We start from the raw sequence: 27,894 nt of genomic DNA on the forward strand, positions 1-27,894 counted from the left end.
CAGCATTTTGGGGACAAATGAATGTATTGCTTTGGAAGAGGAGGATCCTTCCCCCCTCCCCAGTCTGTGTGGGTTGTTATATTTACCATCAGTGACTCTCCAGCATGTAAAGCTGTGTGGTATGTGGTATTTAGCATCTCTGGTCCAGGTTCTCTCTCTCATCTGGAAAAGGGCTGGTATTGCACAGGAAGGAGACGAGAAAGGGGCAATAGCATTTTTGCTTTTGGTATCTGAGGCGAGGAAGTATGTAGAGCCCTGTGCAGCTACAAGATCTGTATCCACATCCATAGCTGCAAACATGAGCCCCCCTTTCCCGAGTGACGCCGGAAGCCAGCTGGGCCCGTGAGGCTGCGGCTGGCCCCCACACTGCCCCTGCCCCACATCTCCTGAGTGTGGGGTCCCCCAGAGCAGCTCTGGGGTGGTGAATGTCTTGCAGAAATGATGCTCGGGCACAGCAGACACCCAGTGAAAAGGCATTACCATCCTGGAAAAGGGAAAAAAAGATTTGTCTGTGAAATAGCAAAGCGGGTCACTCAGGTCGTGGATGCTAGTCAGACAGGCCTGCTGCTATTTTAAAGCAGGTTTACTCGAGCGTGTTGCTCATTTCTGTTGCCATTTCTTTAATACAACCCTTTTTTCTTTACTCGCCCCATAGGTGATAACATGTTAACTGCTATCTCTGTGGCTAGAGATTGTGGAATGATTCTACCTCAGGAGAAGGTCATTATTGCTGACGCGCTACCTCCAAAGGATGGGCAGGCTGCCAGGATAAACTGGCATTATGCAGATACCCTCACAAAATGCACTAACTCAGCGCCAGCCATTAACTCCCAGGTAATTCTGCATTGCTGTGGGCAAGAGTTAGTGTGAGATTTACTGCCAGGTGTGTTTACGTTGTTCTAGTGTGTAGTTGTAGAGTGCTACATGCGCTCCTTCACGGACAGCGGGCAATGCAATAGCACAATGCTGCCATTCAGTATAGGGCTGGCTTGGAACCATGGGCTGCTGGGAGGAAGAAATGCCTATGAGTCGCTCGTTCGTTGGACTCTGATCTAATTAACAACTAAGTGGATTCATTTTCAGTCTGGAAAAATAGTTTGAGGCCATTTGAGGCAGTCTGGGTCAGACGCACTCAGCTGGCCAGCAGGGGGTGCTGTTCTGTTGCGGAAGCTGTCCATTGGGCAGCACCCCAAGTTCCTAACCAGGGCTGTAATTGGTTAGCCATCAGCTAGATGTGACAGCAGGAATGTGTGTCCAGCTGTTCTCATCGAAACACCGTTAACGTTAAAATAATGACAGTACACTGGAACGGAGCTCTGCTCGGGATTTACTTCGTGCTGGGTTTTGTCTTTTGGAAAAAAATAAATATATTGAAACCTGTCTCTGAGAGACAAGAGCTCTCCTGAGTATTGGCCTGCATAACGCAACTGCCCCAGGGTATATTACACCGTGTCATGTTGCCCCCACAGTGCGCAGGGTGGTGTGAGTCCCGACTCCCCCGGGGTTGGGTCGGGTCTGGGGAACAGCCGGGTGGCCCTGGGGCAGGCAGGATAAAGGGCCTCCCCGCCGCGGTAAGGTGGTGGGGCGGGTTCCTGCATGGCCTAAGGGATAGGGCACTCACCTGGGGAGGACAGGGTCGCAGGTTCAAGTCCTCTCTGAAGCAGCAAAGTCCTGCCCATTGGCAGAGACTGGCCCCAGACACATAGGCAGCCAGTGGGTTGCTGTCAGTTACATCCAGAGGCCCTGCATTCTGCATGCTCTAGTTCAGTTTACTGCGGTCAGTCGTAAAACACCAACCAGCAGCAAAATCCCATCAACTGTAGTTTGGAGCTGCAGCTGCAACCGACTCTTTCATCAACCCGGTTTTATTATTTTTTATTATTCCAAAATATTTCTTTATAATTAACCGGGTAATAAACCATAGAAGTTGTGCTTATGAATAAGTGTGATTTAACCTTACAGGGTTTCCTGCAGCTCAAAGTACAATTCTCACAACCTTTTTCAAAGCTTTGTTTCCAAAGATCCCATGTTCTGTTGCTCCTTTGTGTAGTGGCTATAAAGAAACTAGGTAACTAATGTAACCAAAGCTCCTTGTTTTGATACAGGATATTCCGGTTAAATTGGTCGATGAAAACCTCGAGGACCCTCCGCTGACTAAATTCCATTTTGCAATGAATGGGAAGTCATTTGCAGTGATACTGGAGCATTTTCAGGACCTTGTGCCCAAGGTTGGTAACGTGACTGGTGTTTGGCTTTTCTGGTGCTGTGCAGGTTTCCAGTGACTAATGCTGGTAAGAAATTTGTTGTCTTTCAGCTGGTGTTGCATGGCACTGTCTTTGCCCGCATGGCGCCTGATCAGAAAACCCAGCTAGTGGAAGCTTTACAAAATGTAGAGTGAGTATTTATGTGGTGTGTGTTTGTGAAAATGTCGTGTGTTTACTGCGTTACAACAGTGTGCTTAGGGGAGCACCGAGCACTGTACTGCTTGAATTGCTTATGGTTAGCCTGGAAAAAGGCTGGACTGGAAAAGCTTCTGAGCTGGTGAACTGGACAGTTCAAAGAGCAGTTTCATAAGCAGTGTGATTTATGGAGGACTTTGAGACGGGTTTTTAACCAGCTGCGTTTTCCGGAGGTTGCAGCTGAAGTATTTAATGGTGCAGCAGTCATTAGACTAAAGCAACACGGACTTGCCCTGTCTGATCAAAAGTTCCATACCCCAGTTAATTTCTACTTGTTAAGCAAGCAAATATTATGGGATGAATTCTGCTTTAGTCAGTCACTAGAATATTTACCCCGCGCTGCTCGGGTCAGTAACTCCAGTGCGTGGTGTTTGTCTTCATTGGAACCTTGCTTGCGTGGGCTGGGGAGGAAGGGTCAGTCTGCTGGCTTCCCCGGCCTCTCTCACTGCAACAGCTTGTGGCCAGGGGAGACATGCCTGTCCATGGCTGCTGCCGCTGTAGCAGGCACAGCCGGGGGAGAGGTGCATGTTCCCTGGCTGGGGGACAGACAGACACACACAGATAAACTCTCTGAAATATAGAGCAGATAGCTCTCCCTTTCTCCACCCTGCCCCCTCCTGGCACAATGGGGTTACAGCTATCCCTCCCCCCATCTCTGTCCCCCTCCCCCCGTCATTCTGCAATGTAACTCCCTCCTAGCAGACCTCCCCTTTCCATTTGATGAGAAACAATCAAATTCCACCCACATCCTATTGTCCTGGCACAACTGAACACTGGAGGGATTAGTGTAATGGCTGGTTTACCTTTGCAGCTGTTTCCCCCCGGTGGAGGTGTTTCTAGTCTTCGTGATAGTTTCCACCTGATACCTTAGAAATAATTTGTTGGAAAAATATGTAACAAAATCTTGCAAGGTGCCCCTTTCCCAGCGATGGCGGCAGCGCAGTGTGGGGGTTGTAGATTACGTGTGGGAAAGGTGGTCACAGACTTCTGAGTTCCAACCTTGACTCTGGCGTTTACTTGCTGCTTCTCCTGGGGCCAGTCACTCAGCAGCTCTGCCTGTTTTCCCGTCTGCATAATGAAGATTGCAATAACCCATGATGCTGATGATTCGCTACGGTCTGTGCAGCTCTTGGGAGGCATGGGGTGTGTAGAATGGAGTGAGTCTTACAGTGAAACACAACACTGAAACTTGTCTGGTTTTTCTAGTTACTATGTTGGCATGTGTGGAGATGGTGCAAATGACTGTGGTGTAAGTACACTTCTGTTTGTTTGGCTTGAAGGAGCTACTCTCACGTTCCTGAGAGTGTAAGAGCTGAAGGGTTATTACCAATCTCTCTCTCCTCCTGATACCTGGCAGGCACTGAAGAAGGCCCATGGTGGGATATCGCTGTCTGAACTTGAGGCTTCCGTGGCATCCCCATTCACCTCAAAATCTCCCAGTATTTCCTGTGTGCCAGACCTTATCAGGTAAGGCTCCGGGTGCTCAGCAGACAGGTCCCCTTGGGGATGCAGGGTGCAAGCCAATATCTTGCATGCCAGCAACGGGAAACCAATGCAGTGCAGGCCTGGCTCTCTCCATACGCCGTGCGACTTGCTGTTTGATCCGAGAGCTCCCGAGGATGAGACATACACCTTGATAGTTTTTGCCTTTGGCAGAGGCTCTCTGAGAGTAATGTCTTTCCAGAGCATGAGCCAGGGTTTTACTACTACTTTTGGCCACATAAAATTAACTGCCCGTTAAGGTAGGGGAGTGTCGATAGCCATCCGAAGTTGTCGGAAGGGGCATTAAATTTCCTAGCAACAAATTGATGTGTTGCCATTAGAAACCAGGAATATTTTTTGGAGTTTGTAGGAAGCTTTAAATGAACAAGAATTCTAATATCTGTGCTGTTGGAAAGAGACCATTCAAGGCAGAAAACGCTGTTGTGGGCTACAGCTTCTGTTCATGCCCTGAAGTTCAGCCTGGCTCTGAAGGGAGACCGTGAAGGATGGCACTTGGGTTCCATGTTTCTCTCCAGGATTGCTGGGCCAGGGTTACTCTGTTTCCATTTATAAAAATGTCTCTTTCTAGGTGTTGTCAGTCCCTACAAACTTACCCTGGGACCTGAGAGGCAAGTGATGTTCTTTCCTGCTTGGGCATAATCACCAGCACTAAAAATTGCCCTTAGTGATAACTTTGGGGGAGTCCCACTGGAATTTCAAATGGGGTGGCTGGGAACTGATTTTTGTCCCAGCAACTTGAACTTGGCTGGTGCCCGGGAATCCAGTTTGGTCTAAATCAGCGGCGTGAGCTCTGTGAGAAGTCCTGCCGAGCGGTTTGTGTCCCTTGAGCCCACGGATCTGGTCCTGAGTGCACACAGGGAGCGCCAGACGGCTGCTGACTGTGTCGCCATGCACACTTTCAGAGCAGAGGGGCGTCTCAGCGGATGGATTGATTGATTTTCCAATACAGCTTTTTAAAATGAAACAGCAGCAAGCCGAAATCTGATGATTCTTGGTAGATGGTATGTTCAGAATTGTGATTAGCTATCAAATGTATTCTCCCTCCTCCCCCCCCCTTTTTTGACTTTTCTGTCTTTAGCAGAAAATGTCTCACTGCATTTGCTCTTCAGCTCAGCGTTAGCTGTCTCGCCAGCCAGGGTGTCGTTGTTGACTTCACTGGCTTTCGTTATGTCTGTTTTTGTTTTTACAGGGAAGGCCGTGCTGCTTTACTAACTTCCTTTTGCGTGTTTAAGTTTATGGCTTTGTACAGCATTATCCAGTATTTCAGCGTCACTCTCCTGTACTCGGTGAGTGGTCGACAATACAGCACTCCAGAGCTCTTACGTGAGGGTTCAGATGAGCCAGTTAACGCCTGGCTGGTTCTGTACGTTTCTTGGGGAGCTTGGTGATTGCAAGATTCATCTTCCTTTCATTTTCTAGATCATGTATAAAATGATCATCTAAAATGTTACTACTTCGCTTTTGATAACGAGCTAACGTGGTCACCGCGTTCATAGTATTTCATCTCCTGCTCTGTAGTTCGTATAGGGAATACTGTGGTAAGATTTTCTGTTTATGAAAGGCGGCAAACCCCACAGTCAGGTTGAAATGGCTCACAGAAGAGCTGTGATGGAGGTGTGTAGCCACAGAGCAATACAATGCAAACACCTAGCACAGGGCTCTCCAACCTTTCTAACGACAGGATCACTTTCTCAATGTAAGATCTACCTCAAACCCAAATACCCTTGCCCCACTTCCTTCCCGCCCCTTCTTTGAAGCCCTGCCCCTCCTCCACCCTTTCTCCGAGGCCTCACCCTGCTCACTCCATCGCCCTTCCTCCCCCATCCTCACTCACTCTCACCAGGCTGGGGTAGTCTTGGCCAAGGGGTTTGGAGTGTGGGAGGGGCGCCGGGCTTAACCCAGGGCAGGGGATTGGAGTCCAGAAGGGGTTTCAGGGTGCAAGCTCTGGGAAGGCATCTGGGTGCGGGGGTGGGCAGGAGGTTGGGCGTAGGAGGGGGTTCAGGGCTGGGGCGGGTTTAGGAAGCAGGCCTTGGCTGGGCACCATTTAACTGAGACGGATTCTGGTTGTTGGAGCAGCAGGGTAAGACAGGCCCACTCCTGCGCTGGCCCTGCACCGCTCCAAAGCAGCTGGCACATACAGCAGTGGCGCCATGTGCTGCCCCTCATCCACCAGCACTGAGCCCACAGTGTCTCCTGGCCACGGTTCCCCCCCCGCCTTGCTCAGGGCCGCAGGGTCATGCCGGCCACTTCCAGGAGCAGTTCCCACAGGGATAGTTACTCCAGCTCGGCGTTTGAGAACTCACTGCTCACAGGCGTTCACGTAAACGTCAGAGAGAAATGCAAACACTGAAACGCAGACCTGTCAAAACCCAGATAACAGACGTAACAAGAACCCCCACGTGTGAGTTGGGTCGGGAGAGGAGGGGGAAGGACGGCCTGTGTTTGTGAGAGTCACAGAGATGTGCACTGCCAAGTTCCCTCTGTGTGGAGATAGGCTACAGGAGTGGGGGAAGGGGGTGGGGCACTCTGCCATCAGCCCCTCTTCTCTCCCCCCCACACCCTGCACAGCAAGCAGGAGGCTCCCAGGGGGGCAGCTCCAAGGCAGGGTGGAGGGGCAACCGAAGTGCCAATGCTTGAGAGCTTCCCGGCCCAACCAGTCAGGATCCTGTCAGAGGCTCCAAGATCTGCGATAGATCCAGATCTCCTGGTTGGTGACCACTGGCCTAGCAGAATGGGTAGAACGAAGGCCTGGTTTGTATTGGTTACCGTGCCATGTTACCAACTACCAGGAAAGGAAGAGGGCTGTAAAAGTCAGTAGTGACACAGCTTGAGAGAGAACACCTGGAAGGTGCCGAGTTGTGCGTGTTTGGGCAGAAATGACTAAATGACTGAACTTCGTCTCTCCGTGGAAACTCCCTCCACTCTAGCTGCTGGTTAATTCACCTGTGTGACTTCCATTCGGGATTCATAAACGACGAGGAGTCCTTGGCACGTATAGACTAACACATGTATTGGAGCATGAGCTTTCGTGGGCAAAGACCCACTTGGTCAGATGCCAATGAATCTGTTGGTCTGTAAGGTGCCACAGGACTCCTCGTTGTTTATGCAGATTCAGACGAACACGGCTCCCCCTCTGGTGCTTGTCACCATTCCTAATATAGTAAGGGAGTGGCAGCCGCTGTGTGATTAAACTCATGGGATTTTCTTGTGTCCAATACTTGGGGAGCTCTGGGGTCTGAGAGCCTGCATTTCCTGGGTATAGGTGGCCTTGTTGTTTTACTGATTTGGTCAGAGAGCAACTTGCACCTAAACTACCTAAAAGCGTATTTGAGTCTGCATGCGGCAGTCATACAGTCCAGTGCTAACACAGGGCTTGGTCCTGCAGGGTGCATGGTGCTCCTGACTTCCACACTGGACACAGCCCACTGCTGGCTGGGCGTGCTTTTAGCAAGTTTCGGTGCAGGTGTTAGAGCTGCCCAGTGTTCCTTACTGTGAAGGAGTGAGTAATACTGCCCTTGTGTTTTCTGCACAGATCCTGAGCAATTTAGGAGACTTCCAGTTTCTCTTCATCGATCTGGCAATCATTTTGGTGGTTGTCTTCACTAGTGAGTATTGTACTGAATTAGCCGTCAGCTGTGGAAAAAACCAAAACCAACTGCGGGTCTCAGGCACACGTTTACTTTTTAGCATCTCGTTAAATAGCCCTGCTGCTGTCAGCTGACTTCTGTATTTTGATACCTGTAAAGGAGCCAGCTCAACGCTCTGAGTAAATGACCTGACAAAGTGCCCCGAGGTGTTGCCCTGCAGTTCGGCGTGTGGCAGTGGCATGGGAGGGTTCAGTAAACCTGTCACTGTGTTTGGAATCCCTTTGTTCATGTAAAAGGCCAAACTGATCATTGCTAGTTCTGTGACATACCACGTGAGCGGGTATGTCCCTGGTTCTCCTTGTGCAGCCGCAGGTCTCTGCTGGCCTCGGCGACTCTGCTTTCAGCCAGTACCAGGGGATGCTCTCTTACTGTTTCATGGCTGGCTGCTCCCCCGGCCTCTGCACTGCGGGTGAGTAGGGAAGGCTTGACCTTCCCCACCCCCACCTGCCACGTACCTGTAGGCGAGAGCACAGGAAGCAGGAGAAAAGAAATCTGAAGCGAGCTGTGTACGCTTGGGGCTTGTGTTGCAATTGAAATCAGTGCATTTGAGACTGTAGAAGCCCTCCACAAATATTGAACCAAATGGGGTTCCACTGTTACCAGTGCCATTAGCTGCAGTTCATTTGGTAAATTGCTTGATAGTCTAGTCACAAGTCAAACACTCTGCAGCATTTTCTAGGCTGTGAGTGGGTTTGCGAGTCCCCGCTTGCGAATGCATCCTTACACACCCTTGAGCTAGCTCTCCTCCAGCTAGCGGGAGTATGAACAGCTGTGTAGCCAGCTGAGCCAGGCCAAGCGCTCCTGCCGCCTCCCAAATTTCAGGCGGGTACTTGTGCTACTGTGGCTACTTATTCCCGTGCAGGCTCCAGGAGAGCTGGCCCACTGCTGACACAGGAGCAGGGGAATTGCGCTCACATAGCTTAGCCCAGAAAAGTCAGACGGGTTCGTGCTCGGCCCCGGGCAGATTCTAACCTCCCCTCCTTTTCTTTCTATCCGCACAGTGAGTTTAAATCCCGCTTGGAAGCAGCTTGTGGCACAAAGGCCGCCGTCAGGTCTCATCTCAGGTCAACTTCTCTGCTCAGTTCTGTCTCAGATTCTCATCTGCCTTGGTTTCCAAACTGTGGGATTTCTTTGGGTCAAACAGCAGCCCTGGTATGAGCCCTGGACCGCACAGTCAGAGTACGTGGAGCCTTGGTAACTGCAGTCTGGGAACGGGGGCGGCGTGAAAACATTTCATGTGGCAACTGGCGAGTGCGCAGAGCTGGCCCGGGGGCCTTGCCTTGGGGAAGGGCTTCTTAGAAGCAAACTACAACAGGGTTCTTGCCTTGAACGGGCCTGCCGCCTCCTGCACAGGACTGGCAGTTCCCTCCGTCCCAGGGCTACTCAACTGTGGAAGCCCCGGGGCCCACAATGGCACTCACCGCACATGCCGAGGGCTGCTAATTGTGCGGTTGCATAGACATGCAAATCTATGCAAATAGCTGCTTTCACACTGACGGGCATGAATACCAAGATTAAGCCTTAAACCAGGGCACCGGACCCGGACGCGGCCAGTGTGAGCCAGTCAGCACCTCTCAGGCTCTGCCCGCCAGGCTAAGCAGCCAGCACGTCCCACAATGCCCCGGTGCTCCCGGCACCTCCTCCCTGGGGGCTAGAAACGCCGACACCCTGCACCCGTCTGTTCCAGCCAGCCCGTCCGCTGGCATCTGTCAGTGCTCGCCCCGCCTGGGAGCCGCCTTGCCGCTGTGGAGCGTGTTCCCAGTGGAGGCCTTGTTCAAAGGGTCCCCCCCGCGGGCCGCATGTTGAGTAGCCCTGCTCTGTGCCGTTGCCTGTAAGGCTCTGTTGGAGCGCTCTGGAAAGGGGAGCTTGTGGCAGATGCTCAGGGTGCGTGGCGGGAATGAAGGGCTGAGGATGTACCAGGGCGAGCAGAGCGAGAGAGGATCTGCCCTCATGGGAGAGGGTAAGGGCATGGCAGCAGAGAGTCCTGGGCCATTCATATTGCCAGGGAACGCACTGGGATTCACAGCTCCCAGGGCCCCACGGGACACTCCAGCCTGTGAGCTCAGGCACCCCACACAGCGGCCTTTCTGCTTGACGTCAGTCACCACAGCAAAATGTGGAAACCCACGTGTCCAGCCAGTTCTGAAGTGAACTAGCCAAACAGCCCCACGTGGCCAGTGCCTAGCGTGCCGGGCACCACGGATCTGAACTGTTCCCACCAGAGCCTCTTAGCAAGCGCTGCTGGATGGTGGCCACAGTGAAGAGCAGGCTGAAGCATGCTGTACCCTTTATTTTGACTGTCGAATATTCTCCTTGTTGCAGTGCATGTGACCCAGCAGCAGCTGCAAATGCCAGTGCCTCCCCACACGGGAATGACACGGAGCACGATGAGCACAATATCAAAAACTATGAGAACACAACGGTGTTTTTCATCTCCTGCTTTCAGTACCTCATAGTGGCAATTGTCTTTTCTAAAGGGAAGCCCTTCAGGCAGCCTTCCTACAAAAACAGTAAGTCTCTTCTCAGCACAGACAATCCCGCTGGTTTTCGGGGTGAGCATTCCAGAGCACGAGGCATGGTCCACTCAGGCAGCACATCCTTTTGGGTGCGTGTGGTGCTGCTTTTGCAGGAACAGATCTGCTGTGGCAGGAATGTGGGGCTCCACCCGGAGAAGAAGCAGGAGAGGGTTTTGCAGGTGTCACTAGATGGGGCAGAGCTGGGAAAACGAGTGCAAACATTCTCTCACTCTACACATTTCAACAAGACGTTTGAATGGCACGCCCGCCTGGGAAAGCCCCCGAGATCCCATCATTGCCGCGGTACTGAGTGACATTTCTCCTGGACTCAGTGGCTTTGGGCGCAGGATACTCCTGCATCCCATTGCTGATTTGTTTAAGATGCTGAATAATCCTAGAACCCCAGGGCGGGCAGAGACCTCAGAAGTCATCGAGTCCAGCCCCCCACCCAAAGCAGGACCGACCCAACTCAATCAACCCAGCCAGGGCTTTGTCAAGCGGGGACTGAAACACCTGTAGGGATGGAGACTCCATCCCCTCCCCTCTCAGCGCTTCCCCACCCTCCTAGGGAAATAGCTTTTCCTAATATCCAACCTAGACCTCCCCCACTGCAACTTGAGCCCATTGCTCCTCGTTCTGCCATCTGCCCCCACTGAGAACAGCCTCTCTCCAGCCTCTTTGGAACCCCCTTCAGGAAGCTGAAGGCGGCTCTCAAATCTTCTTTTCTCCTCTCCTGTCCTCTAAATTAAATAGGCCCAAATCCCTCAGCCTCTCCTCAAAGGTCATGTGCTGTGGCCCCCTGGTCATTTTTGTTGTCCTCCACTAGACTCGCTGCAGTTTGACCCCATTCTCTCTCTAATGGGGGTTCCAGAACTGGACTCAACACTCCAGATGTGACCTCACCAGAGCCAACTAAAGGGGAATGATGACATCTCTGGATCCGCTGGCAATGCTCCTCCCAATGCACCTAATACGCCATTAGTCCTCTTGGCTACAAGGGCGCCCTGCTGACTCATCTCCAGCTTCTCATCCACTGGAACCCCCAGGTCCTTTTCTGCAGAACTGCTGCTTAGCCAGTCGGTCCCCAGCCTGTACCAATGCTTGGGATTCTTCCGTCCCAAGGGCAGGACTCTGCACTTGTCCTTGTTGAACCTCCTCAGATTTCTTTTGGCCCCATCCTCTAATCTGTCTAGTTCACTCTGGACCCAATCCCTGCCCTTCAGTGTATCTACCTCTCCCCCCAGCTTAGTGTCATCTGCAAACTTGCTGAGGGTGCAATCCATCCCCTCAGCCAGGTCATTGATAAAGACTTTGAACAAAACTTGACCCAGAACCGACTGCCGAGGTGCACTTGATACCGACCACTAGCCAGACATCGAGCCATTGATCACTACCCGTTGGGCCCAACAATCTCACCAGCTTTCCAGCCACCTCACAGTCCATTTATCCAATCCTGTGGGAGACCGTATCAAAGGCTTTGCTAAAGTCAAGGTCTGTCACATCCACTGACTTTCCCATGTCCACGGGGCCAGGTACCTCATCACAGAAACTAATTAGGTTGGTCAGGCATGATTGCCCTTGGTGAATCCATGTTGATTATTCCAGATCACCTTTCTCTCCTCTAAATGCTAGTTACATTTTTCACTTCTAACTCTGTTGGGACAGTGTGTTTGCTGCATACACAGAAATCAGCTTGCTGATATTCTTAAGATAGTTTTGTGTGTCTAGAGCTCTCACATGCAGATTTTTTTTTAGTTTTAGATTGTTGCTTTAATGTTTTTCAGAATTCTGAAAGATTCTGGTCTCTATTGTAGGCCTCAGAATGTATATTTAAAATGGTCTTTCAGGAGTTCAGAAAAGTGCAATGTAAAATCTGCAGTGTTTTGTTGCTAGGGCAGTGATTCATCTGAACTCCTGCAATTTAGTCATTTTGTATTTATATCAAATTATATGTACCGTATATACCGTAAATTAGCGAATATAACCTGCATCCATGTATAACACGCACTCGTGTATTACCCACGGGTTTTCTATCGTGTTTAAAAAAATTTGGATTACCCACGGACGTATATAACCCGCAGACACTTCTGCTGCCTTTGTAAAAGGTGGTCTGTGATGCCACAGTGGGAGATGTGGCAGCACCCCGGGCACTTGAGCAGCAGTGCCGAGGTGAGGAGGTAGCCGCCTAGCGTAGCGAGCAGACACAAGGCGACGGCCATCCTGCTGCCAGCGAGCCGGCCGGCCTGCGTGAGGGGAGCCGCGCTCATGCCCAGGCCCACCCCGTGCAGCCGCAGCCAGGTGCCACCCACCCTCCTCCGGGCAGGAGGAATGGAGAGCATAGTGCAGGCGCTGGAAGCTCGTCAGGCCCTCTCTGTCCCCCTGCAGCAAGCTTGGGGGGGGAGGGGGGCAGAGCCACTTAGGGGAACTGATGCTCCCGGGGGGACTCCAAGGAGTGAAAATCAACTTGTATAAGACGCAGACATGTATACCCCACGGGGGGCTGTGGGGGGCGTGGTTGGTAAACACGTGTATAACCCACGGGTTATATTCGCTAATTTATGGTATTATTTTAGAAGGTTAGTGGAGACAGCTTTACATGTGTGCACACGTGCTAAAGTGAAATGGTGGATAAATATAATTCAGATTTCGAAGTAATCTGAGATTTGTGCTCTGTTATGAAAGGGAACACTCTTTGTATATGAAGTGTCAAATACGTTGCATTTTTTCATGAGTTTATGAGAAGTTACCAGATGTTTGTTAAGGTGACTTTTTCACTTATGCAATAAAATCATTGCAGTATAATTTCTCAGGAAAGAAATCCAAAGCCATTTAATCAATATGTACTTGTATATGGGCTACCGATGCAGAATACATTTTGTGAATTATTGTTCAGGGTTTATTGTGATAGAGATGCAACAATCAAGAGGGACAATATGCTTGAAGTTCTATTTCTCTCTTTCTGTTTACAGCTCTATTTGTTGTATCTGTGATAGTTCTGTACATCCTCACATTTTTCATCATGTTGTATCCACTTGAATCCGTTGACAGCCTTCTTGAGGTAAGAGTCAACAAGCACGTGTGTGAATGTCACACCTCATGAAATAAGTTGGCTGGCTTCTCTTCCTGTCTAAAGTTCCCAATGGCTAGACTAACCCTTTGAAAGCTAGAGTACAGGTTCTACCAGAAGATGAAAATCTGGCATACTGAAAACCAAAAATACATTTAGTTTCACCGTTTTTTAATCTTTAATTAAAAAAAAATCTTGTCTACTGGCCCTCTGGCGATAGCCTTATCTTCCCTGTCGCAGAGACTCATGTTTAGGCAATAACAGAGGCGTTAAAAGTCGAGATTTACAACCAAGCTTGTTTCAAATTTGCTTTATTTCACAGATACACTGTTTTAGTGTATAACTGCTCAGTGCGTAGCGCGCATTGCTCACCTGTGGCATCTTTGTCTTGCAGTTAGTGTGTGTACCGTATCAGTGGCGTATAACAATTCTCATCATTGTCATCATCAATGCAATTGTATCCGTCTTGGTAGAGGTAAGTAGTTCAGATGTACAAGGGGGTTCTCCATGGAGCCCTTTCCTGGGTGTTAGGACGCCCTGTCTGAATGCTGATGGAGTACCGTTGTGTTTGTACTGCTGGTGTATTTTCAGGCAAGAATGTTTCATAACACAGATCATTAATATCTAACCTGACCTACGCATTGGTACGGAGTTCGGTCCAAGCGACTCCAGCATGTATCTCTGGCCTTATGCTGGATCAGAAGTGTGCATCACTTTAACAGTAGAAGGGGCCTGGCAGGAAGAGCCACTAGATCCTCTAGTCGGGGGTTCTCGGACTTCACTGCACTGTGACCCCTTTCTGAGAACAGAAATTCCCACGTGACCCCAGGCAGGGACCAAAGCCAGACCCCACCCACTCCCCACTGCCTAGGTAGGAGGGCCCCAGGCAGGAGGCCTGTAACTGAGCCCACCCCGCCAGGCTGAAGTCTGAGGCATCATCTTTGGTTTTGGTTGGGCTTTAGCTTTGGCCCTGGCAAGTCGGAGCCAGCCCTGGCGACCCCATGCAAATGAGGTCACACCCCACTTTGGGGTCCTGCCCCACAGCTTGAGAGCCACTGCTCTAGTCTGACCTCCCGTATCTCACGCCCCCTTTCAGCCAGGGACTGAAGCGCAGTCAGTTGGGTTTGGCTCAGCTTCCGTCTTGATTGGAAGAAATCAAGAGATGGAGAATCCCCCACTCCCTGGTTGGTTTGTTCCCCAGGGGTCGATCGTCCTCTGTTAAAAATGTCTGACTCCTACTTGGTGCTTGCCTGGCTTCCCTTTCTAGGCGCTGGCTCTTGCCTCGCCATTCGCTGCTAGAGTCAGGCCCTTGCATAGCTGAGGCGCCCCCCGAAGGAATTATACCTTGTCATTGTCACCCCTCTCCGGCTGGACTAGCTGAACAGACCGGGCTCTGCCACTGCCTTGGAAGGCGTTTTCTTGGCTCACCTTTGTGGTTCCTTTCCGCAGCCTCCATTTTCAAGGCCTTTTAAAAATGTGGACACTAGGTCTCAGCTGTGCTGTGAACAGGGTAAAATCTCCTCCTCGTTGCTGCTTACTGCTCCCCCGTTTGTACATTCAGGCACCCCCTTGGCACTGTCTTCCAAAGCATCGCTCGAGGAGCTCACGTTCAGCCGCTTGTCCACTAGCGCCCCCAGATCCTTTGGGTTTCTGCTTCCTGGGATCCAGTCCCCTCTTGTGAAAGCTGGCCTGTGCTCGCTATTCCTAGACCAATCACTGCAGTGAAATGTGTGTAGCTTGGATGGGCCCCGTTTCCAGTGATCCAGGTTGCTCTCTAGGACCGTCTCATCCTCAGTGTTTGCCACTCTCCTGATCTTTGCCATCCGCAAATGTTCTCAGCAGTGACTGTGTATCCCAGGCCATTGATGGGAATGTCGGACACATGGGATCCCCCTGGAATGCCACTTGAAACATCCCATTCAGTGGCTATTTCCCATTGAGGACTACTGTAAAGATCTGTCAGTTAGCCGCTTCTTAATTCATGTGGGGTGAGTTTATAGCTATCTCAGGGTGCCGGTTTTTAAATCAGAATGTCCTAGTGTGTAAATCAAAGGCCCCGAGTGTGTTACATCTGCACAGCTGCCTTTATCAACTACACTTGTATTTCATTCCAAGAAGGAGATCAGGGTTTCCTGTCACCTGGAATGTCTCTAGGGTTCAAACACTTATTAAAATTTTATATCTGTGGGCAAAGGGTCTGCCCAGCCAGCTCTTTTAGCAACTCATAGAATCATAGAATCATAGAATAATAGGACTGGAAGGGACCTCGAGAGGTCATCGAGTCCAGCCCCCCGCCCTCAAGGCAGGACCAAGCTCCGTCTACACCATCCCTGACAGATGTCTATCTAACCTGTTCTTAAATATCTCCAGAGAGGGAGATTCCACCACCTCCCTTGGCAATTTATTCCAATATTTGACCACCCTGACAGTTAGGAATTTTTTCCTAATGTCCAATCTAAACCTCCCCTGCTGCACTTTAAGCCCATTACTCCTTGTCCTGTCCTCAGAAACCAAGAGGAACAAATTTTCTCCTTCCTCCTTGTGACACCCTTTTAGATATTTGAAAACCGCTATCATGTCCCCCCTTAATCTTCTTTTTTCCAAACTAAACAAGCCCAGTTCATGAAGCCTGGCTTCATAGGTCATGTTCTCTAAACCTTTAATCATTCTTGTCGCTCTTCTCTGTACCCTTTCCAATTTCTCCACATCTTTCTTGAAATGTGGCGCCCAGAACTGGACACAGTACTCCAGCTGAGGCCTAACGAACGCAGAGTAGAGCGGCAGAATGACTTCACGAGTTTTGCTTACAACACACCTGTTGATACAACCTAGAATCATATTTGCTTTTTTTGCAACAGCATCACACTGTTGACTCATATTCAACTTGTGGTCCACTATGACCCCTAGATCCCTCTCCGCCATGCTCCTTCCTAGACAGTCGCTTCCCATCTTGTATGTATGGAACTGATTGTTCCTTCCTAAGTGGAGTACTTTGCATTTCTCTTTATTAAACCTCATCCTGTTTACCTCTGACCATTTCTCTAACTTGCTAAGGTCATTTTGAATTATGTCTCTATCCTCCAAAGAAGTCGCAACCCCACCCAGTTTGGTATCATCTGCAAACTTAATAAGCGTACTCTCTATCCCAATATCTACATCATTGATGAAAATATTGAACAGTACGGGTCCCAATACAGACCCTTGAGGAACTCCACTTGTTATCCCTTTCCAGCAGGATTTAGAACCGTTAACAACAACTCTCTGACTACGGTTATCCAGCCAATTATGCACCCACCTTATCGTGGCCCTATCTAAGTTATATTTGCCTAGTTTATCAATAAGAATATCATGTGAGACCATATCAAATGCCTTACTAAAGTCTAGGTATATGACATCCACCACTTCTCCCTTATCCACAAGGCTCGTTATCTTATCAAAGAAAGCTAGCAGATTAGTTTGGCATGACTTGTTCTTCACAAACCCATGCTGGCTATTCCCTATCACTTTATTACCTTCCAAGTGTTTGCATATGATTTCCTTAATTACCTGCTCCATTATCTTCCCTGGGACAGACGTTAAACTGACCGGTCTGTAGTTTCCTGGGTTGTTCTTATTCCCCTTTTTATAGATGGGCACAATATTTGCCCTTTTCCAGTCTTCTGGAATCTCCCCTGTCTGCCATGATTTTTCAAAGATCATAGCTAAAGGCTCAGATACCTCCTCTATCAGCTCCTTGAGTATCCTGGGATGCATTTCATCAGGACCTGGTGACTTGCTGACATCTAACTTTCCTAAGTGATTTTTAACTTGTTCTTTGTGTAGCCTATCTTCTAAACTTACCCTCTCTCTGCTTGTATTCACTACGTTAGGCACACCTCCAGACTTCTCGGTGAAGACCGAAACAAAGAAGTCATTGAGCATCTCCGCCATTTCCAAGTTTCCTGTTACTGCTTCTCCCTCCTCACTAAGCAGTGGGCCTACCCTGTCCTTGGTCTTCCTCTTGCTTTTAATGTATTTATAAAAGGTCTTCTTGTTTCCCTTTATGCCTGTAGCTAGTTTGATCTCATTTTGTGCCTTTGCCTTTCTAATCTTGCCCCTGCATTCCCGTGTTGCTTGCCTATATTCATCCTTTGTTAGTTGTCCTAGTTTCCATTTTTTATATGACTCCTTTTTTATTTTGAGATCATGCAAGATCTCCTTGTTAAGCCAAGCTGGTCTTTTGCCATATTTTCTATCTTTCCTACACAGCGGAATTGTTTGCTTTTGGGCCCTTAACAACGTCCCTTTGAAATACTTCCAACTCTCCTCAGTTGTTTTTCCCTTCAGTCTTGCTTCCCATGGGACCTTACCTACAAGTTCTCTGAGCTTATCAAAATCTGCCTTCCTGAAATCCATTACCTCAATTGTGCTGGTCTCCCTTCTACCTTTCCTTAAGATCATGAACTCTATTATTTCGTGATCACTGTCCCCTATACTGTCTTCCACTTTCAAGTTCTCAACTAGTTCCTCCCTATTTGTTAAAACCAAATCCAGAACAGCTTCTCCTCTGGTAGCTTTTTCAACCTTCTGAAACAGAAAGTTGTCTCCAATGCAGTCCAGAAACTTATTGGATAGCCTGTGCCCCACTGTGTTAGTTTCCCAACATATGTCTGGATAGTTGAAGTCCCCCATCACCACCAAATCTTGGGCTTTGGATAGTTTTGTTAATTGTTTAAAAAAGGCCTCATCCACCTCTTCCACCTGGCTAGGTGGCCTGTAGTAGACTCCTAGCATGATATCACCCTCGTTTTTTACCCCTTTCAGCTTAACCCAGAGACTCTCTACACAGCTATCTCCTACATTCATCTCCACTTCAGTCCAAGTGTGTACATTTTTAACTCAGGAACAGGGTTGTCACCCATCAGTAAATTTACGAACAGTCTGTAAAAAATTAGCCGAAATTGGACCTGTCTATAAAGTCCGTAAAAAAAAAAATGTAGGTGTCCATATATTTCGTAAAATTTCAAAAAGCAGCAATTATTCTCTAGCGATTACATTTCTTCTGTGCTGCTTCAGCCATTTTACTGTGGAGCAGCAGAAATGGAGGTTTTAATTGTTTATTTAGGACCATGACTGACTAAATGAAAGTGTGTTAAATAGCATATTGTTCTTGTGATGTATGAATGACAACGATTACTCTTCACTTTGGGCCATTTATGTCGTCTTAATATAATATAAAAATTATCTCAATAAAAAATGTGTCTGTAAATTTTTTCCCATTTTGTCTGTAAACGAAATTTCTGTGGGTTGGCAACCCTGCTCAGGAAGTTCTCCAGACCTGCTGATTTTAAAATTATTTATTTCTAATACATTGTCAACATCCTTCTTTGTTTGAAAGGACTTCTCCATTTGCATGTGATACAGCAACTTCTTCCTTTTGCAAATTCAGAATAGAATAGAAAAAATATGGAATACTTCTTTTTTCTGCATCCATTTAATCAATAGTAGGCCAGTAAAATTGCTAGAATTTTTTTAGCTCCTAGTTTTCTAAACTCCTTATTGTCCTTAATGCTGCTTGTCACTGAGTTTTCCCTGACATCTTTAGCTTCCTGTATCAATTTCCTGTACTTCATAACTTCTCATTTTTATCACTTGCTATCTGCTTCCTCATTTGTTGTTTATTGCATTTTTATTTTGACTTGGTGATGTACTTTGTCACTGAACCAGGATGGGGTTTCAATCACAGCTGTCGTATATCTTGTTTGTGGTATCATGACTTTTTGGCCACCTATTAAACTCTTCTTTAAGAACTTCCCAGTTTTCAGTCACATTTTTCTATCTGAAATTTTCTTCTCAATCAGTTTTGCTCATAATAGTCCTCAGCTTTGGGAAATTAGCTTTTTTTGAAGCACCAAGAATGTACGTTACTGGTTGGGACTGTTCTCTGTTTACTACTATTAAATGTAATTAAGCCATGAACACTGGTTGCCAAGCAACCACCAACTTCCAGTCCAGTAATTCATTCCTAGTTCTGTCATCACAAAGTCCAAAAGCGTTACTTCATTGCGTGCATCACCTTTTGTGTTAGGAAATGGTCATCTATCGTTTTTAGAAACCAACGTGTGTTCTGCAAGCAGGACTTTACCAGGGTTCAGAAAAGAGCTAGCTAGCTTCATGGAGGTTAGGTCTATCGATGGCCGTTAGGCAGGACGGGTAGGAATGGTGGCCCCGGCCTCTGTTTGCCTGGCAGTGGGTGACGGGAGGGATCGTGTGAGGATTCCCAGCTGTGATCCCTCCCTCCGGGCACCTGGCAGTGGCCGCTGTGGGCAGCCAGACACTGGGCTGGAGGGGCCTTTGGCCTGACCCCGTCTGGCCGCTCGGATGTTTTTGTGACTAGCTGCAGGAGCTCTCAAGCTAAGTTACCACTGAGCTGCCTGGCTGCTTATTAGGCCCCACATAGGGCAGTGGCAGGAAGAGCTGCCTCTCCCCAAGCCCTGACTGTACCACTGCACTGTCCCCTGGAGGGCCGGCTCTGGGGGCAGGGCACTGGCACCACCACCCTGGCTCAGCCACGCCGCAGCTGCTGCAGCTGGGCAGGCGCCTCTCCCTGGGCTTTGAGCTGCGGCAGTGAGAGGCAGTGGGAGGAGTCCTCTCCCTGCATAGCCCTCAGTCAGCCTGCACCCAAAACCCCAGCCAGAGCCCTCCCCTTCCCCACACCCAGACCTTCTGCCCCCAGCTGGAGCCCCAGAGCCCGGAGCCCCGTCCTACAGGCCGAGCCCCTGGAGCCCACCTGCCACAGGCTGTCCATTCGGGGAATGAGTCTTGCTGTGTGCGCAGTGCGGAGGTGATGTGTGTCACACGGCCCTCGCTGTGACTCTCATGGCTTGGGCAGGGACCCACAGCCCCTGCAGTGTCCTGAGAGCAGCCCGACCGGACGCACACTCAGCAAGCCTCCGAGCGCCGTGTCTGTGTCCCCGAGCAGCCTGCCGCTCCGCCTTGCCCAGTACCGGGCTTGGCACTGCGATCAGCACTGCTGAATAAATACCCGGCACATCAGACTGACCAGAAGGCGGCAGATCATTGGAGAAGTCGCAATTCTCTGTGTCCTTAGAACGTGCCGAATGGCAGGCTCCAAGCGCCTTTTAAAAACGCCTTTTCGTGTAAATGCCGTTGTCATAATCAGTGCAGTTCACGTGAAGCATGCGTCCTGCTCCTGAAACCTCGGGAAGCACATGCACGCCGGGCTGCTTTCTCTCTTCAGTGCAGATCCAGATCAACGTTGTCAAAGGAAAGCTGGGTTTAGTTTTGCCCTGAGTTAATTGTGCCTGCCTTGCTGATCAGACTGTGTGTTCACATGCACACTAACAACAAATGATCATTAGTCTTTTTCATCCTTCCTGCAGAATGTCTTCCTGGACATGATCCTTGGGAAGGCTGTGTTCAGTCGAGACAGGCAAGGAGAATATCGCCTCGCCACGCCCCCGCCACCTCAGGTTGGAGACCAGTATTTTGCTGTCAATCCTACAACTGTCTGCAGATTAATTTGGTTTTCTCCCATGCATTTTATAGTGGCATGCATATGTGCTTGCCCTTATAAAGTCTGTTTTGAAATCGTGTCTGATGTCTGTAGCTTTACAGTTAAAAAGGACTGTAACCGAAGCGCCGTTACACATTACATGTGTACATGGAGATGTGTAGCTGCACTTACAGGTCTTGAGAGAAAGAGTGCCTGTCACTTTTGAGGCCTCTCATTTTTCTTTTGACATGTGTTTTCACCCCCAAATGGCACAATTAAATTTTCAGAGACTAACATGCAGTGTCTCCACTGCCCATTGCAGACCCGTAGTAGTAGTCTGCATGTCAGCAGATCGGTAGAGTCGGACTAGAAATACTTGATTCTTATGAAATCAGGGGTCGGGGGATTTGATCCAGCTCCCAGTGAAATGAATTGTGTTGACTTCAAAGGATGTTAAATTGTCCTCTCGGTCAAGGGTCTCAAACTCCCGGCCAGGGGCGGTCCCTGATCGTAGTGATTGCAGAATCGGACACTGGCCCCCAAGTTCCTCCCCTTCCCACCAGCCCGCTCCCCCTGAACCTGTGGCTGGCCTGCGGGCCGGGAGTTTGAGACCCCTGCTCTGTGTGATCAGTAATTTGACACACACATACTAGCAGGTTACTTACAGTTCATTGCTTTGCATGCTTTTTAACAGCACACGCTGTGAGATCGGCACTGTTCGTTTAAATTGCTTATGCTTGTTGTTTGGAGACAGCTGAGCAAACGCGTGTCAGGGTAGAGGGTTTGGGTGTCCCCCCTTCCTCCCCATCTGGGCATCAGGCAGACACAGCTCTATTAGACACGTGGTTTAAGGCTGTTACCTGCAATGGGAGACTCCAGGCAGGACTCTGCTTGCTGGGAAATGCCGGGGAAGTGTGCGAGCTGGATACTAGGATGCAAAGTCTGATTTTTTTCCCCCTCACCTTTGTACCTTTTAAAAATCTCCTTGCTGCCACAACGCAAGCGAGGTGCGTGCGACCGTGACACATTGTGATAAAACCCAAGCCCAGCCCATTGCTAAGGAACGTCCGATTCGCTCTGGGCTCTCACTGTCAGGTTTCTGGCGTGTGGTGTCTTTTTTCTGCTTGCTGCCTTGTTTCCATACCTGTTTGTTTCCCTGTTCCCTCTGCAGGAGGCTCTGGATCGCTGGCGAGGCTGCTTCCTTTCGTCCCTGTTTGGCTGCAGAGGGAAGATCCCCAAAGCCAAGTACATGCACCTAGCTCAGGAACTGTTGGTCGATCCGGAATGGCCCCCCAAACCTAGAACAACCACCGAAGCGAAGGCGGCCCCCCCGGAGAATGGCTCCTGTCAAGTCATCACTGTAACGTAGCCGTGGCGCGTCTGTGGCCGTGCTCAGAGCGATCAGGGCTCTGGCGGTGTGAGCCTGGCTCGGGCGGTGCCGTCGCACGGTCGCTGACGGCAGTCGGAGCTGGGCATCCCCCAGCGGCTCCATTAAAAACGAGCGAGAGCGTGTACAGCAGAATATCTATTTTTTTAAGTTTGAACCTCGCTTAGCCAAAGTGAGCTGTGTGTAAAGTGCAGGGCAGTTCAGCAGGGCCTCTGACTCTCTGGGGTGTTGGTTCGGTCCTGGGCCCCAACACCGCTGGGCACAGCACGCTGTCTGGCGGCCTTGCCTGCTCCTTTGGAGAAACAGCCTGGAGCGGGCGGGCAGTCATTTCTCCTTCCCCTTTCTCGGAAAGCGCCGTGACTGCGTGTCTGTTTCACACGGACAGCGAACAAGGCCATCCCTAGTAGCGCACGAGCCTGCCCAGCTGTGGTGCGGTACGAGGGGACTGCGTCTGACCCTGCCGGCCTGGGGGATGCAGCAGAGCAGGGCGCTGCCTCCCTGGGAGGAAGGAAGCACATCGGTCCTCCTCAGCTAATCCTGAATTGTCCCGGGCTGCAGGAGGACGCGTTGTTAGGGCCTCTGAGGTGGGGCCACGTCATTGCTCCTGCATTCACCACGCCGGTGGCCCCGGGGTTCGGTTTCACTTCCAGACCCGGTTTTCTGTGTCAGTTGAGTGATGGCAGCCCCTTTGCACCAGCGAGGCCAGAACTGCTGCTGGGGGGCAGAACGTGCTTTTCACCAGCCCGTAGCATTAGCCAATAGTAGTTCTGGGCACCAAGGGCTTGTAAATGCCAAAGGGTTGGCCTACCAATGTCTTAATCAGCAGGCAGTTGTGTGCAGCTATGTTAGGGTGGAAACGGGAGCCTACGGCGCAGACTCCTCACGAGGGGTGTGTTAGCTACTGAGGGTGGGAACTTGTAAATACGAGACAGCAGAGCAGCAGCGACTTCTTCAAACCCATTGCATTTAGAAGCCTATAAAAATGGTGGTAAAATGCAAACCCTTCGGCACCCTAATGAAGCAGTAAAACCCGGAGGGAAAGCTCCAGCCAGTTCTCTCTGCTCGTGGGAGAGAGTTGAAAAGCTCCAGTTCGGGTTGCCTTTTGGAACTCGGTGACATTGACCAATCTAAGCCACTCTGGGCTGTGGGGAGGACACCGGGCCGTTCCGTGCCAGGCCGAGTGATCCCTGCACTGACCCAGGCAGGCAGCTCGCGGGGGTTAGCGAGGGAGGGCTCGAGGGCTCTGTCGGAAGGGGGTTTGCAGCTCAGGCCTGTTTCCCGTGTGTCACAGGGCAGTGCCTAGTAACCCCCTCGCTGCTGAGTCTGCCGCGCTCTGCGGGAAGGAGTTCTGGGCGCTGCACGTGGGAGGCTCCTTTAGGGCTGGGAGGCCCGGCAGTGCCAGCACCAGTGACTCCTCAGGCCTTGCTAATGCGCTTGGGGCGCTCTGTGCCCCTGCCGACTAACCGCCCTCGCCTGGCTTCCTTTTGGGCAGGTGTGGAGCAGGGATGCAAAACCCTGTGTAATTGTTTAGCCAGTTAACCAACGGGGGGGTGCACGGCCGCGGCCAGCTGGGACACCCTCCTCCCTCACCTGTGGCGGGCCCCGCGAGGCTGGAGCAGCCTCCTGTCAGCGGGGGCAGGGAGCTGCTCCGGCCCCCCGGTTAACGGGAACCAGGAGGCCTCACCTGCAGTCCCATCCTCCGTGTGGAGCAGAATTGCCCTTGTGCTGCCTTGTTATGCGGTTCCACTTCAAGCCCTGGTTGTAACCTTAGACGCATGAACCCGGTCGCTGTCCGAGGCTGCTGCTGCGGAGTCTGGATCTTCGCTCACTGGGGGCCTGCCGGCTGAGGAATGTTCTCGCCCCTTTCTGTGTGAAGCCATGCACCTCAGACTGTGGAGCTGTGACCTCCGACCACCCCCTCTGCTTACAAGTAACTCACCGGGGTTTCTGAGTCAGCGTCCCTCATTGTAGCTTGCCTGGTCAGTGACAAGTGTGCACACGGCCTCTTTCCTGGCGTGGTGCTCCTCTCCCGAGCCACTGCCCCGCCTGCCCTCGCCCAGCCTGTCCTGCCCGGCGATAAGCGGCCGTGTTCCACCCGCTCGAAATGCCCAGGCAGTGAGGAGTCAGCCGCGTGGCCAGTAGTGAGTTTGCTTAGCGAATTCCCAGAATTGCCAAGTGTGCCCTTTAAGTCTGGGCGCACGGCTTGTGAAAACTAGAGCACGATTTTCATTGGTCTGACGGCAGTGGAGTTGTAGGAGCTCAGCGCCTCTAGGGTCAGGCTCTCTGCTCTTCAAGTTGGGAGCCAAGATGAGTGGGGCTGTTGCCATCGCGGACGGACTGGCTAGTGTCTTTGGCCCAGAACCACTCGTTACTGCTGAGGACACAGGTCAGCTGTCTCGGTTTCCTTTTGCTTTTTGTTACAAGGGTTTATAGCTCTTGGGGTTCAAATGCAGCCATGCAAGTAGCCCGACTCCTACTGACGTGCCTGGGAATTGCACCTTCTGACCCGAGGGCCGGGCTCCGTCTGCACGCTTGTGTCACTTTGAAAGGGAGAGACGGTTGTTCAGGTGCACAGAAAGAGCCAAATTAGCAAGTTAGTTTCCTACGTTGAAGTGTGTTGGACTTCAGAGTTTAGGCATAAAAGAATCCTTGTGTAATTTTTTCTTGAAAACTAATGAATTCAAATTAACAACTATTTAGTGGGCCCTACTAATTACTCTTGATGGACTTTTTTCTTTCTATTGTATAATTCAGCCTCGCACTGAAGAGTTTGATTCAGTTTTTCATATTAAATTATTTGAATGTATACAGACCTAAATTTAAATCTGTATATGTCTTACTTCAGTGTCCTAGGATTTGTAAATATTGCTGATTTAAATATTATTTATGCACATACTTTAAGGAATGGTTTACCCAGGAAAGCGAGTGTTAAATAATAAATGTAACTTAATTTTTTAAAAAATAAGCAACCAGATCTTTAAAATGTGTATCCCTCAGGGTTATTTTTAAAAATCTCCTTCCCTTCAGATATAATTAGTGGTAACTAGATTTCACACATTATACAACTAAATCTGCTGTAAAATAGGCTGCAAATAAGGTTTGGGTAAAAGTGGCTACGCCAAATTTGTAAACTTTAAATTGGGGACTTTTACAATTGCACTTTTATTTTTAAAATGGTCACAATTTTTTATTCTATTTATTTTATTCCTTGTTCTGTGTTTATGAAGATTGTGCTGAACCAGTTAATCTGAAATTGGGTAAATAATCATCTACTGTATTATGTATATATTATGTTAACATTAAACACATGCAGGATGCGTTTTTATGCTGCAAGTTTTTTAGCATTTTCCTTGGTTATCACAACATTCAGTAATTAGAAAGTGCTTTAGAATTTCTTCCATGAAATTTTGAATTACAAAACTAGATTTTTATATGTCTGAGTGAAAGGGGTGGTTTTCTGACAGTTTTTAGAGTCCTGAATATGTTAATTTTATACAGCACAGCTTTGGTTTTTTACAGCTATTTTCAATAAATTACAGCTTGTTTGATAATTGTGAACTGGAAATTACTCTTGGTTTCGGTGTGCTTCCTTGAAACTAACAAAAATAGAAGACTCGTGATTTCAGCATCCTCTGGAAGCTCCCTTCCTCTTTCCAAAAGCTAGTTCTAATCAGAGCGCCACTGTGTCTTTCTATTTCAGAGCATGTCATGCTGCTGTAGCGTGGTACCCGGCTGTCAGAGGCACACGTGCAGAACTGTACATCATTGTAACGAGCCTTGTCAAATCATTTTTCTGATTGAAGCTATTTGAAATAAAATGCAAATGAACCACGTGCACGTTCCTCACCTTTGCTGTGCTCAGTGTTTGGGACTGTTCCTCTGGCTCCCCCCCGCGCGCGGTTAGGGCTTGATTCAGAGCTGGCTGAAACAGACAGAATGGCTCAGAGGGCGGTGGCTTAGTCCCTTGTGCACACACTCTCGCTCCCACACGTGTGCATGGGCGTGTACATCCACGCACAAGGTTGATCTGGAAACAATGCTAGTGACCAAGGCTCCCTTTCCTGAGCCCTGTGCAGAGGCAGGGAGCTCAGCTGATTGGCTGGGGAAGGCGGGGGCGGGGTACTTGCCCTCTCGGACCAGCAGAAGCAGCAGCTGCTGGTGCCTGCTCTAAATGGAGACATTGGCTCCAGCCTCTGCTCCAGGGCTGGGCAAAAGATGATCTGCAGGCTGGATCTGGCCACGAGAGCCTCAGCCAGGTCCCTGCCTGCCCCGCCCCCGGGGGCTTGGCACTCCGGAGAGCTGGGTGCAGGGCCACGTGTGTGTGAAGGCTGAGAGCCTGGAGGGAGGGGAGCCAGGCTGCTCGTTCTGCCCCCGTCCCCAGTAGCTCCCATTGGCCAATTTCCACCAGTCGCAGTTGCATGTTTGCAGGACAGGCAGCATGTGAAGTGCCCTCCTCCCCCATCCCTCGGGCTCACAGTGTTCGTGTTAGTGCAATACACAGGGCTCCTGCAGCTTCCCATAGCAGGCAGAGGGGCTGGAAGGCAGGGACCCTGGCTAAGAAACCTGCTGGCTGAGAGCCACATAAGGTCTCCCAGCCCCTTCCTTCCTCCCTCCTACCCCATGTAACCCAAACCTGCACCCTGCTCCAGCCCCCAGAAACTACATCCCCTCCTCAGGTCACAACCCCCTCCCAGACCCTGCACCCCAATCCGCTGTCCCTGGTCACAGTCCAAATCCCTGCCCCAGCAACCCCTCCGCACCCCAGTCGTTGCCCCAGGTCATGATCCCCTACTTCGCCCAAACTCCCTCCCAGATCCCACCTCCCCGAGCTCCCTTCTGCGCCCAACCTCCACCCCAGCCCCCCGCCCCTCATGGAAGAGTGTGGCCCTCGACCACGTACCAAATTCTTGGAGTGGCCCCCCCATCAGAAATTATTGCCCACCCCTGTGTTAAGAAAGAAGAAGATTCTTTTAACGGTTTGTGGGGTGTTGCAGATCATCTAAACCTTTCATCTTGGTTTTTTAACTCCTCTGTTACTAATTACTCCATGGGAACCTGTTGCATTAGGGCCAGATCTTTGCTACGTGGTAGAGTTCTGGCTCTCGAGAGTCAGAAGTAGCGAGTACTAGGTGTGACACTGGCTGTTTCGTAGGGTGAAACCGTATTTGCAAGATCTTTTACCATGTGCCTGTCTGCTCGAAAGGCCAATGACCCGTGTGCTTCAAGGTCTCCGAAAGGTGCCGTGTTAGTCTAACTAAAAACAACTATGGTCCTTCGCACCTTTAGGTTAACAAAAATATATAAATAGTATCATGAGCTGTTATGGGCACAACCCGCTGCTACAGCCAAGGGCAGTGTGAGTTTTCTTTTTGATTTCATATTAAACATAAGCAGGGCTCGACAAGCCACGGCGAGATCTACTCACCAGCCCCGCTCCGCGTGTGCGCCAGACCGGTACTGCGCATGCTTGCAGCGCCGGTCAACGGGGCGACCGGCTGAAATCTACTCACCACGGGCGAGCAGAAACAGCGATTTGTGGAACCCTGATCATAAGCATTGCTCTGTTATTTATCCCTTGTTTTAATACATTTTCTTCCACGTCTATGGACTATTTCAATATATATTTATCGCTATGCTTTTTGTTTGTTCTGGTGGATGCACATCCACACACAACCTCAATATCGGTGTTGCAGATAAGAAAATTCAGCATGTCCAAGGATGGAAAATCTTAGAGGGAACACTGCTAGTGGCCTGTGTCTGCATCATGCATTGATGAAGGCCATGCTGAGGCTGTAACTTTTACCTTACTAAGAGCAGTGA

General features: G+C 50.0%; 1 protein-coding gene across 9 annotated transcripts in view; it reads left to right on the forward strand.

Annotated features, from left to right (window-relative positions):
* Positions 1-25,907, forward strand: part of ATP13A3 (ATPase 13A3) — a 107,683-nt gene extending 81,776 nt beyond the window's left edge. For 8 of the 9 annotated variants that reach the window (XM_075938303.2, XM_075938304.2, XM_075938299.2 and 5 more), the window contains 13 exons: positions 656-834; positions 2,106-2,228; positions 2,315-2,394; positions 3,666-3,708; positions 3,817-3,926; positions 5,152-5,248; positions 7,495-7,567; positions 8,611-8,788; positions 9,932-10,119; positions 13,095-13,183; positions 13,587-13,667; positions 20,575-20,664; positions 21,859-25,907. In XM_075938303.2, coding sequence (XP_075794418.2) covers positions 656-834; positions 2,106-2,228; positions 2,315-2,394; positions 3,666-3,708; positions 3,817-3,926; positions 5,152-5,248; positions 7,495-7,567; positions 8,611-8,788; positions 9,932-10,119; positions 13,095-13,183; positions 13,587-13,667; positions 20,575-20,664; positions 21,859-22,056 — 1,529 coding nt within the window. In that variant the 3' untranslated portion in view covers positions 22,057-25,907. The remainder of the gene's footprint in view (positions 1-655; positions 835-2,105; positions 2,229-2,314; positions 2,395-3,665; positions 3,709-3,816; positions 3,927-5,151; positions 5,249-7,494; positions 7,568-8,610; positions 8,789-9,931; positions 10,120-13,094; positions 13,184-13,586; positions 13,668-20,574; positions 20,665-21,858) is intronic. The other variant, XM_089780683.1, reaches the window with a different exon arrangement.
* Positions 25,908-27,894: the final 1,987 nt, after the last annotated feature.

This window comes from Pelodiscus sinensis, chromosome 10, assembly GCF_052426305.1.
Source record: "Pelodiscus sinensis isolate ZL-2025 chromosome 10, ASM5242630v1, whole genome shotgun sequence".
Lineage (NCBI taxonomy): Eukaryota > Metazoa > Chordata > Testudines > Trionychidae > Pelodiscus > Pelodiscus sinensis.